The sequence below is a fragment of the Schistocerca americana genome, chromosome 4, assembly GCF_021461395.2.
Source record: "Schistocerca americana isolate TAMUIC-IGC-003095 chromosome 4, iqSchAmer2.1, whole genome shotgun sequence".
Taxonomy (NCBI): Eukaryota; Metazoa; Arthropoda; class Insecta; order Orthoptera; family Acrididae; genus Schistocerca; species Schistocerca americana.
Genome location: NC_060122.1, coordinates 831,641,396 through 831,654,523, shown reverse-complemented (window position 1 = coordinate 831,654,523; position 13,128 = coordinate 831,641,396). Strand labels below are relative to the sequence as shown.

General features: G+C 38.3%; 1 protein-coding gene across 1 annotated transcript in view; it reads left to right on the top strand.

Moving 5' to 3' along the window:
* LOC124612453 (mediator of RNA polymerase II transcription subunit 24) overlaps positions 1 to 13,128 on the top strand; it is a 150,461-nt gene that overhangs the window by 83,521 nt on the left and 53,812 nt on the right. The window contains exons 12-13 of the mRNA XM_047140679.1: positions 1,163 to 1,340; positions 10,535 to 10,638. Coding sequence (XP_046996635.1) covers positions 1,163 to 1,340; positions 10,535 to 10,638 — 282 coding nt within the window. The remainder of the gene's footprint in view (positions 1 to 1,162; positions 1,341 to 10,534; positions 10,639 to 13,128) is intronic.

Below are 13,128 nucleotides of genomic sequence, written 5' to 3'. Positions count from 1 at the left end.
CAAATGTGGGCCCAGTAGGAAGAGTGCATCCTGAAGTGAGAAAACTGCTGTGACTCCTGCACTGGTAGTGCTGGTTTGTGGGTTTGCAGCAAAATTAGGCGCTGCTAGCCACTCTAGCAGTGTATCTGGGCTGAGGCCATTGAAGGAAATGGACCTGTTCGCACTTAGAAATTGTTGATAATGTCTTTGGCAGACCTGCTCTTTAGGGATTTTCTTGTGTGGACTGTGAAAGGTCTCCACTGCTTTGACTTCACTCTTAAAGGTTGGATGGAAAGTGAGGTGGTGATGTGCTCTGTGCTTTTCCTGTGGGAACAGTCTGAAAATATGAATATTGTGAATTGGGGACCATTATGAGACACAATGGTTTTGGTTGCTTTTTTCGCTGCTTTGTGATATTATAGAAAATATTTACCAGGTGTCTCTGACTTCTTGTAAATATTCTCAGCCATAGAATGTGAATAGACTGCCTCCGCAGCTGAAGTCTCTTTTATATTGGCAGTAATGAGAAAGTCAGGTCTTGTACGTATCATGCAAGAATTCATATCCAGATTTTCAGTGTACCTGCCTTACTTATCTGTATCAGTTAGAACTTATGTCACTTTTTTCCCCCAACACTTGGTTGCATTAAAATGTATTGTGATATCTCCAGACTAATTATGCTTTCTGGTTCTTTAGAGCATTTAGTGATCTTCTAATAACGGAGAGAAACTGTGCAGAGAGAGAGAGAGAGAGAGGGAGAGAGAGAGAGAGAGAGAGAGAGAGAGAGAGAGAGAATGTACAGCTGTTACCACAGTAGAAATCCTCTCACTCTGTAAATAGGCTGAAGATGTTAAATTGATTATGTAATATATATTTACAGAGAGTTATTTACATTTCTTTATATGTTTTGTGAATAAAAGGTCATGTAACTTCCTGGCAGATTAAAACTGTGTGCTGGACCGAGACTCGAACTCGGGACCTTTGCCTTTCGCGGGCAATTGCTCTACCATCAGTGCACACTCTGCTGCAGAGTGAAAATCTCATTCTGAAAAGGTCATGTGTTAGAGATTGTGGGGAGGGTGGCCATTGGGGGAGTAGAAAAAGAAAGGAAAGAGGAGAAAAACATGAACAGCCGGTGACTTGAAAGTACTGAAATGTAGAGTGTTTTTTATGCTTTTTTCAGCCAAGTAAAGTGGCATGAAGTTTGCTTGAATGTGCCCAGTGCAATCAATGAGGTACTGCAAGCATGGGAACATGGAATAGTCTCTGCAACAGATGTCAAGCGCATTTTGGATGCCATGCGAAGCCGAATGGCATGTTTGCCTGTCTGTGCTGCTACATGGCTTTGTAGTTACATGCAGGTATGTATGGTTTCCTTTTTTTCTTTTTTCTATGCAATAAAGAGTATTTTGGTCAAATGCACTGAATGAAATTTCTTTTGAGGTTGATTGTTTTTAGAGGTTTATACTAAACTAACTTAGTTTCCAGAGTCCTTTTCACTGATGGTATCTTGAGTTGTCTTTGAGCAATGTTTCAGTGAGTTTCTTACCTGATATTTTCAGGAAAACTGATAGGTTAATGTGGAATGCGATCTTTTATTTCTATGGAAATGCAACCTCTTCTGACAAGGGAGTACTGGGGAGAGCCAGCTGTGTGTGTCTGGAAGGTGTATATGTGATGGTGGATGGTCCACAAGTCAAATCCTGATGCTGTCTGTCCTTTCTGTTCCACGTCAGTGCCACTCTTTGGTGTGAGTGTTCTGGATGTGCTTGCACAAATAATAAGCCTCCACATAGAATTAAACTAAAAACCACTGGCTAGGATCATGTCCCAAAGGTACCTAATACTTCAGCAGTGTGATCATACTATAGAAATACTCAGACAACTCCAGCAGAACATGGTACATAAAAAACATTGTCTGTTGCAGGAACCGTGTGACCACATCACAAGATGAATATGTCAAATGTACGATCTCTTGTGGGACAATGTTTTCCAATATAACCACCACATAACGTCACTGGAGATGTGTTTAATTTGACCAAGTAATGCATGTCATTTGTTCCACAAGCCAGTTGTGATCATATATATATATTTGATGAACACCTACCACATTTAAACTGCAGCTTGCCTGAATCCATTTGAATTGACTTTAAAATCATACAAATACATAACAATAGTATAAATTTTTGCAGGACATGGTAAAAGTCTAGACTTATATGTTTCCTGTAGCAGTGTTGTCAGTGGGCACTGTTAGGTATGATGGGAGTGAAAGGGGACATGTCAGCTGCTGGCTCTATGCAGCCAGTGAGAGAGAGGTGTGCAGACAATAAGTTTGGAAGCAAGAAACATTGTAACATTCTCTCATCTGTATAAAAGTGAAATCCAATACGTATTCAGCACAAGAAGAAGCTGTGTTCTCATGTCTAACTGTAACAACCACCTCAGAAATTGCAACATATTTGGACGGAGTGGCTAAATATTTGTGACAACAAAGATATAAATTTCATGGCTGTGCTACTAGGATGATGGTGATGCTAAAAAGAGTGATACCCCAGATGACATGCCTCGAAAATGAAAAAGGTAGTGAAGATAAAAATTAATGTAAACCATTTCCTTTTGTTTATTTTATTTCTTCTTGTATTATCAAAATGTAGGCAATCAGTAAATGGCCTGAGTTTAGAATAGGTATAATGCTAATGTTTTAGGCAGATACTTTGTGAGTGATATAGTTTCTAATTTTGATTAGTCTGAGTATGTTTAAAATAAAGTTTTCTCAAGGAGCCTCTTAAAAGAAGGGAAAAGGGGGGGGGGGGGCATCGTACATTCATGGTCAACTTTAACACGGGTAAATATGGTACAATCATCCAGTATTTGAGACTGAGAGCATTTAGTGACTTGCAATAAACTTCCACATAATTTCAAACCTTTATGAAGATTTTACTCACTGACATGCCCACAAAATAGTGAAAGGAAAAAGTTTATCAATTACTACATTTTCGTTGTTCATGCAGTAAGACCTCAGTATCCGTCATGACACTTTAATTTCTTTTTTCTTTACTGCTAATCCTATTTGCAAAACATTTAGCAGACAATACCCACATATACCACTGAATGTACTTGCAAAATTTTGCTTGGTACGACACAAGTACAAGAGATACATCATTAACATTGAGATGCACAAAAAAACCAGCTTTTGCATAAAATGTAGCACAAATTGCTTAGACTATAATCATCCAGTGTTTGATAATGATTGCACCTGGGAACTTCCAAAAAACTTGAAACAAAATTGCAAACCTTTTTTAAACTTTTTCTCACTTACAGGCACAATGTCAAATATTTAACACATTAACTCATTTGTAACGTAATCAGAATAGCCTTTGTGAATGCACACGGAAGTGAAAACTGGTATTCATGTTTACAGAGGCTGGGCATATTGCCTAAGAGGAACACAGTGACCACATTGTAACGAGTTGCTGTGTTATATACTCAAGTCATCTGGTGATGAATTCCTAAGAAGCTGAAATCAGTAATAATACTATTTGTGTTACCAGAGGGTGCAAAATGTAATCAAATATTTAAATTATCATATTTCAGCATCATTCTTATAGTGAAGACGTCTTCTGCAAGATTCTGAATGTAATTGTTCCTAGAAAGCTTTTTTCATCTGTATTCAGTCCAAAAAAATTATAATTTTGGCTTCACTGATTATTCAACCATCTTATGATGATAAAATGTCATTTTTACAAGAGTTCTGCATCAGAAACTGCAGTTACCGAACTTCATGACAGTCAAGCAACAGTCTGCCATTTGCAAGGCAGACATTGGCTGTATATTATATTTCCACCAAGCAGAATTAGTTGGGGATGAGGACATAGTCTTTCATTTTCATAAAGTACGAGTTGGTGTGTTTGGAGTTGGTAGACTGTTAGGACAGACAGTGTTCAAAGGCAACTAGTCCATGAATGTAGGGGATGGTTGTGTATATGGGCATGATGTAGCAAGCAGCAAACCAATGGATAATGTGTGGGAAGGTGGTGAAGGAAGCGGTCTTTGACCTGAGAAGCTAGACTTTGGGGCAATGGAGCGGATGTGTTGTTGTCCGAACAGGCAAAATCTCTTTCACACTGTTCTCTTAGTGGCTTCTCTCTCTCTCTCTCTCAGTTCATCCCCTCAGCCTTCTAATACCCAACTCATATATTAGCATGTAAAACACGCTGTTATCCCTGACTACAACAAGACGTACTTTCCATTGTGTTATATTCCTATCCCCTTTCCTGGCTTCCTTTAAAGACAGTTTTCGTTCTAATCCCTTGATCATCTCTCCTGCTTTACACACCATATACATGCTATAAGTTGGGTCATAATGCTGGGATATTGTAACTATGTGTTTTGGAGAAGGACAAAAGTTAGCAAGCTAAGATATTGTGTTCTTTCTGTTGCTCATTGCTTCCACTGAATGACAGATGGATATCTTTACTCGTTCTATTGCTCTTTTTCCACCAAGGATTTTCTAGTATTATATTGATGAATTTTTTTCTATTGTACACATTCCCAATCAATATGTCATTAAAGTCTGCCCATAGCTGTAAAATTAGTGTAGATTTTGACATTTTGCAATAGTAATTATCTTCTTTTACAGTAGTACAGTAGGAGGATGCAAAGGGAACCTCCTGGATTTTCATATGCTAATATTTCACACACTTGTCCTCATCCCATATTTCCTCCACAGTGTCATCAGCTTCATTCCTGTAAATCAAATATCCTTCCTGCCTGTTGTTGGTGTACCCTCATCTGAAGACCGGTTGATGCAGCTCTGTACTCTTGTCTGTCTTGTGCAAGTTTCATTTCTTCGTAAGTACACCAACTTGGCCTATTTCAACCTCCTTACTGTACTGCTGTGCTGGAGCCTTGATTTTGCTCTACAATTTTTGTCGTCCCCCCCCCCCCCCCCCCCCCACACACACACACACGCACACACACACACACACACACATACACACACACACACACACACACACACACACACACACACTCTTCCTTCTATTACCAAACTAACTTTTCTTTGATGCCTCGCCTCAAGATTTGTCCGATCACGCAAACCTTCTTTTAGTCAGGTTGTGACATAAATTTCTTTTTTCCTCAATTCATTTCAGTACCTCTTCACTAGTTATGATTTACCCATCTTATCTTTGGAATTCTTCTGCAGCACCACATTCCAAAAGCTTCTATTCTCATTGTACATTGTCTGCATTTCACTTCATGCAAGGTTACACTCCAGAAAAATACCTTCAGAAGGATTTTCTAATACTTAAATTTAAATTCGATGTTAACAAATTCCTCTTTTTAGAAATAATTTTCTTGTTGTTGTCAGTATGAATTTTATATCCTCCGTTTTGCTGTCCAAATAGCAAAGGTCATCTACTACTTTTGGTGTCTAATTTCCCTCAAATCACCTGATTTAATTAAACTACAGTCCATTACTATTAGTTTATTTTTTTGTGTGTATTTATCTTACATCCTCTTTCCAAGACACTACCCATCCCATTCAACAGGTCTTCCAGGTTCTTTGCCATTTCTGATACATTACAATGCCATCTACAAACCTCAGAGCTATTATTTTTTTAATTTCCTTTCCAAATTTTCTCTTGGTTTCCTGTACTACTTGCTCCATGTACAGGTTGAGTGACATGAGGGTAGGGTACAACATTGTCTACCCCCTTCTCATCTAATGTCTCTTTTTCGTGTCCTGCGACTCCTCTCTTTTCTTTCCTGGTATATTTCATAATGAACTCTACTTTTCACTGTTGTGAATAACAACATGATCCTTACAACATACTATCACATCACAGAAACTTTCACAGTATTGGTTCCAAAATGGTTTGGTTGGCTATTACAGTTCTGCTGACAATAATTAGCAGTGGCAGAACAACACGAGGAGAAATTTTATGCATTCTGACAAAAGGAGAAATAACTGACAAAAATAAAAACTATTAGATAAAAGAAGTTTGAGTGTGGAACACTGATTGGAATTCATAAAATCCTTGATATCCAGTTTTACATACCTTCATTTAGCATTTTGGTGCTACATTTTATACTTTCTTTTTTTTCCCTTACAAATTTAAAAATAGAAATTCATTGAAATATAACATTCTTTTACCAGTACTACAGTGAAACCCCACTTTTACACTTGTCAAGGGACTTCAGAAAAAATGGTGTAAAACATGGGAAAATGTAAAATGTGGGAAATAATGTTTTAAGCTGTGAAAGTTACTTATAGGATACCCCCTTGCACTTTATGTATGATATATGTACAGAACAGGCATCAAACGACTTGTCAGACAATTTGGTATTATCTAATAAAGGTTTATTCTCTAATAAAAACTGCTGATATAACTGGAATTGATAACTGTCTGGGAAGTGGGTGGAAACATTTGACTTAATTTCAAATGTCATAATTGATGTTTTTGGAAATCCTGCAGCTGTCATTCGTTATTTAAATAATGAAATACTGCTCTAGTTACGTATTTTTTCATGCTTTGCATGACGCATTTTGAGGATTTTTTTCTCATTCTCAAGTGCAAATATGTAAATAAGTATTATGTGTGGTGTTTTAATATGTGTTATTCTGCGTCTCTTGCACTGTACTCATCTTTTTTGAGATTATCAGGTACTGTGCCTCATCAGTTATGTAGAAAACACCACACACACACACACACACACACACACAAACTATCACTCTCATTGATTGTTTGTGTAACATCACAAAAAATACATACATAAATACTGCACTTGACACCGAGAATAAATTCTCGAAACACGTTTTACTCAGCATGAATGCGATACATAACCCACGCTGTGTTTACACTAAAAGTATTTGAGCAACGCAAAGTGAATGACAGTGTCAACTAGCGCTCCACGTGGCCATATGCCAAACGCGCTAAATATGGTTTGACAAAGGTGTCACGTGGATCACAACAATAACGAAACTGCATTTGCGCAGTAGAGACAGTTTGGAAATGGCTGTGATTGGTCATGATATCTTCATTTGAATGAACCTAGTTACTCCCATCAGCCACCACGCCAAGTAGAGCTAGCAGCGGCGTGAGATACGATACAAATTGTTACAACTTTTTACTCATTTACCCGTTCAAGTCCACTGAGTAGAGTGCCCTGGTGTTAAGAAACTTAACCACTTAATATTTGTCAACACTACTGGACGGCCAACATTATGCCAGCATCATATTTTCTCCACAAACATTTTTTCGTAAAGTGTGTCAACATACACAAAGTCAGGTGGAAATTAACATTGTGGGCATAGGAAATTTGATGGGACCTATAAAAAAGTCGTAAATGGAAGGAAAAGTTAATTACGGGGGTATACTATATTTGTTATTTTGTTCAGCATTTATTCTTGGACTTAGAAAATGGTTGAAATGGCTCTAAGTAGTATGGGACTTAACATCTGAGGTCATCGGTGCCCTAGACTTAGTACTACTTAAACCTAACTAACCTAAGGACATCACACTCATCCATGCCCGAGGCAGGATTTGAACCTGCGACTGTAGCAGCAGTGCGTTTCCGGATTGAAGCGCCTAGAACCGCTCGGCCACAGTGGCCGGCTTCTTGGACTTATGGCATCCACAACTGTCAGTAACAGTTTTAGTGAATGACATTCAGTGAAACCAGTAATTTTTGTGTCCTTACATTCTTTCAAGCACTCTGTCTAATTAGTTTCCTCTGCCATTCCTGTTCCCTCTACACCGAGGTGACAAAATCATGGTGTAGCAATATGCTCATATACAGATGGCAGTAGTATTGCATACACGAGGTATAAAAGGGCAGTACATTGGCAGAGCTGTCGTTTTTACTCAGATGTTTCATGTGAAAAGGCTTCTAACATGGTTATGGCTGCACAGTGGACATTAACAGGTTTTGAATGTGAAATGGTAGTTGGAACTAGGCACTTGGAACATTCCATTTCAGAAATCATTAGGGAATTCTATATCCTGAGATCCACAGTGTGAAGAGTGTGTCAGGATGACCAAATTTCAGGCGTTACCTCTCACCACGGACAATGCAGTGGCTGATGGCCTTCACTTAACGAACTAGAACAGCAATGTTTGTGTGGAGTTGTTACTGCTGACAGACAAGCAATGCTACATGAAATAACCACAGAGCTTAATGTGGGACATTGAACAAACATATCTGTTAGGACAGTGTGGCAAAATTTGGTCTCAATGGGGTTTGACAACAGATGCCTGACATGATGCCTTTGCTAACAGCACAACATCACCTGCAGTGCCTCTCCTGGGCTCATGATAATACCGTTTGGAACCAGATGACTGGAGACCTGTGGCCTGGTCAGATGAGCCCCAATTTCAGTTATTTCAGTTGGTAACAGCTGATGGTAGGGTTCGAGTGTTGTGCAGACCCCATGAAGCCATGGACCCAAGTTGCCAACAAGGTGTTGTGCAACTTGGTGGTGGCTCCATAATGTTGTGGGCTGTGTTTACATAGAATGGGGTGTGTCCTCTGGTCCAACTGAACTGATCATTGCCCGGAGGTGGTTGTGTTCGGCTATTTGGAGACCTTTTGCAGCCATTCATGCAGTTCATGATCCCAAACAACAATGGAATTTGTGTGGATACAAAGTACCATGTCACCAGGCCACATTTTGCATTTGGTTTGAAGAACATTCTGGACAATTCGACTGAAAGATTTGGCCACCCAGATCACCTCACAAGGGACATAATCAAGAGGTCAGTTTGTGTACAAAATACTGCACCAGCAACACTTTCGCAATCGTGGATGCCTGTAGAGGCAGCATCGCTCAGTATTTCTGCAGGGAACTTTCAATGACTTGTCGAGTGTATGCCACATTGAGTTGCTGAACTACACTGGGCAAAACAAGATCCAACACGATATTGGGAGGTATCCCATGACTTTTTTCAACACAGTGTATATGTACTATTCCAAAGGCATTGACTGCAAATGTTCATTAAAAATTAATAGCATTTCGCCACTTGTGAGGTATTCGTATCGTGTGTCAACTCTCCTGTTTTACAAGTGAGTTTTCTGAATAATAATCAGGCACAGTTTAGCTGTTCCCCTGATTGGTCAGGCGCTGTCGGATTTGTGGGTCCACATTAATGTAAACTTTGCACTACACCCAAATCAGTAATTTTTCTGATGTCAGTGGTGTTTTATTCTAAGGGCCACGTTGACAACAGATACAGTAGATACACAGTGGAATTAAGTTCATTTTAAGTTTAAATAATTGCATGGTAAAATGTTTCAGTAAGGTACCTTTTCACATTTATTTACTTTACATGCATAACTGTGTTGCACTTCAAAATACAGCATGTCATCTGAACCTGGCGTATAATGTTATTCTAATTTACTGTTGATCTTAAATAACTTATATATTACAAAATAGTTAATGTGCAGTGGGCACAAAAATATGGAAACACCAAAAACACTACACATTACCATATCGTATACAGTTTATGAAACCAATTGGCCTTCAAAACAGTTTCCAGTTGTCTCAGAATGGATAAATACAGGTCCTGCATGGTTTTCAAGGAAATCTTAGACCTTTCTTCCTGCAAAACAGTGGCACGTTCAGGTAATAATAATGGATATAGAAAGTGATCAGACACCATTTTTTGCAAAACAGACTACAAAGGCTCAATAATAATGAGATCTGGTGACTGCGGTGGCCAAGGCAGATGTGACATTTCATCCTTGTGCTAACAGAACCGGTTCTGGACAATGGTGAGCTGTCTAAACATGGGCTCATCATCTTGGAGTACAGCATGACCTTTTGGGAGCAAACATTGTGCCATGGGATGGACCTGATCTGTCAAAACAGCTACATAATCCTTGGCAGTAATGTGCTCTTGCAGAGTAATCATGGGACCCATGGAACACCATGATATGGGTGCTCAAATCATCACTGAACCCCACCATCTTTCACTCTTGGGACATAAACATGATCCAAAGCTGGAAACAGTGGAAACAAGACTCATCCACTCAAATTACTTTCTTCCATTGCTCCGGAGTGCAGATGTTGTGGCTCTGGCATCACGTTCTCCTGTTACTGATGAGTAGTTTTGAAATTAAAGCTTGCTGTGCAGTTCCCTGTTCATGGAGCTCCCTTCATGTTGTTTTGGTGCTAACAGGGCTCGCGAGAGCAACATTGAGTTCTGCAGTGATTTTTACAGCTGTCATCCTCTTAGTTTTCGTCACATGAGTGTGTAAACGTATTACTCACATGGTGGCCTTGATATACTTTGTGACTTCATCATGTGAAAACATTACTAATGAGCATGCTGTTACTGTGTGCTGCCATCAGTGTTTACCCAGTGGTAACTTATTTGCAAACAAGAGAGTAACATGTTAGGCTGAAACAATAAAGTCAGTAAACTGTACTTAACATGTGGCATGTCTCTACCTTACCATATTAGTATTTATGGTACATTTGATTAGATTTTGCATTGTGAATCCCATTTAATCAGTTGGCTTAAGGTGCCACTTAATCCATTTATCTATTTAGATCCTGCCACAAGAGGTGCTACTAAAACCAATGAACATGGTGCAGCAGTTTTTGACACCATTAACAACTGAAGAAATAAACCAGCCAGATAATTTTAAGGAGAGGTAAGTACAATAATAATTGTATTGATTAAGTTACATTAGTCTCCAAGAGGGAGGACAACTTCTGTGTACCAGAGAGTGAAGTAGCATAGTTTACAGAAGAATACTTAGTGAAAGAAACACATTTTCCTGCAACACATAAAGATATGTGCCATTATTTGTGCTTGTTACAAAATTATTGAAGAACTTACCCTATCAATTTGACTACTTTTGTAGCAGTTACCTATTTCAGTTTTTACTAATTGTTCATTTATAATGTAAGAAATTGGAGGTTTCCATGGAAAATCTATTATCTCTTGTATAAATAATACCCCTAAGTTGTAGATTATTCTTTCAATTTCATTTTCGTTCCTTTCCATGGTGATTTACATGTGCCATCTCGTGTTTAACTGCTTAGAAAGTGTTACTCCATTACTTGACTCTTTTATTCCCAACAATATGAAAAATATATAAGTTTAAAATTTTTCACATACTTGACCTTTATTATTATAGTAGGCAATGAAGACAAGAAGAAATTGACAACAAGTAAGCAATCAATTAATTGTTTTAGGGAGGTTGTGACTCTTTGGAATGTAAATGTAATTTTTTCACAAAATTAATCTTTCTATCATTAATAAGCAAAGAATATAAGATGAAATTGGCAAAAGGTAAACAATCAGTTGTTTTAAGGAGGTTGTTTCACTTTAGAACATTTGGGACTGGTGTATTTGACAGTAAATTTGCATTTTTCCTAGACGAAAGCCCACATTTCAAAACTTCCATGAACCCATAACACCGAAAACAAATTATAGTCCTCAGTAACAAGCAAAAATGGGTCTAAAAATTAATAAATTTTATGTCACAGCTACATACTGTTCCTGTGGTTTCATTTTCATTATACTCATAAAAGCAGTAGTAGAAACTCGAAATGATGTTACAATAACAAATGTAATTGTTGGGTTAAAATTAATGGTATGAATATAATAGAGGGAAACATTCCACATGGGAGAAATATATCTAAAAACAAAGATTCTGTAACTTACCAAACGAAAGTATTGGTATGTTGATAGAGACAATAACAAACACAAACACACACACAAATTTCAAGCTTTTGCAACCCACGGTTGCTTCATCAGGAAAGAGAGAAGGAGAGGGGAAGACGAACTCTGCCCAAACTCTTTGCCTTTACATATGTCTGCTTGTGTCTGTATATGTGCGGATGGATATGTGTGTGTGCGCGAGTGTATACCTGTCCTTTTTTCCCCCCAAGGTAAGTCTTTCCGCTCCCAGGATTGGAATGACTCCTTACCCTCTCCCTTAAAACCCACATCCTTTCGTCTTTCCCTCTCCTTCCCTCTTTCCTGATGAAGCAACCGTGGGTTGCGAAAGCTTGAAATTTATGTGTGTGTTTGTGTTTGTTATTGTCTCTATCAGCGTACCAACGCTTTTGTTTGGTAAGTTACTGAATCTTTGTTTTTTGATGTTACAATAACTTAGATATGCTTACTTTCACTGTCAGTGAGCTCTTCAACTTGGCCACTATAAAAATAATCCCATGTCAAAATCACCTACAATCTCTGCACCAACTATTGCTCTGAATGCTATAAGTGACTGTTACAAAGCGTAACATTTGTAGAGGTACCTCAGTGTACCACTAGAAGTCTCTGTCATGCAGTAGCATCAGTGGTTTCATGCAAAAGGTACTGATATTTAAAAAGAAAGAAAAAAATGGTGGTTTCAAGCAGAAACCAATGGGACTCAAAGGCTTAAAGCAAAATTCCATTATTTTGTTCCTTCCATGTAGCTGCAGCTTATTGCACACTCATTCTTTATCAGCATGTGCCAGTGTAATAGCAACAATCTTATTCATTGCAGAATGTACTGAAGTGGTTCGAGGATGAACGACCACTTCTGTACAGAGTTATTTCGTGGCAGTGTGGCAAAGTCATGGTAACAGTCCATTGGTAGCTTTAGGAGGTAACATCATATGTCAAAACAATTTTCAGAGTAAAATTCAGTCCTCAGTTGAAATATATTTTTGTTTCACTTTACCAGTTTCTATGAATTAATCTTATCATCTTCAGAAGCCTACAAAGTTACATATATTATAAATTCTTAGACGTTTATACATTTATGTAAAGTATAAGAAGTATATTATAGAAATTTACTTAGTATTGGGTTAGCAGTCATCAGTATCTTCTTCATAGTGTATGTGATTATTGTAAATACAGATTGACAGTTTACATTAACTGTGCACAGAGGACACTTCCCGTTGCACCCCATATTAGGTTTCTTCCCATTTCATTCACATATGGGACATAAGGTTGCTTAAAAGCCCCTCTGCACACTGTAATTACTATACTCTTGTCCCTGTCGGTCAATTGCCAACACTTTGACATCGAGTGGAAGTAAGGAGAGCGAACTGTCTCCGTTTGAAGAGGCCAAGTAAGGTGGCAGTTATTAAGTCACTGCGCATATTAAGGAGAAGTAGGTTTCAAATCCACATTTAGAACT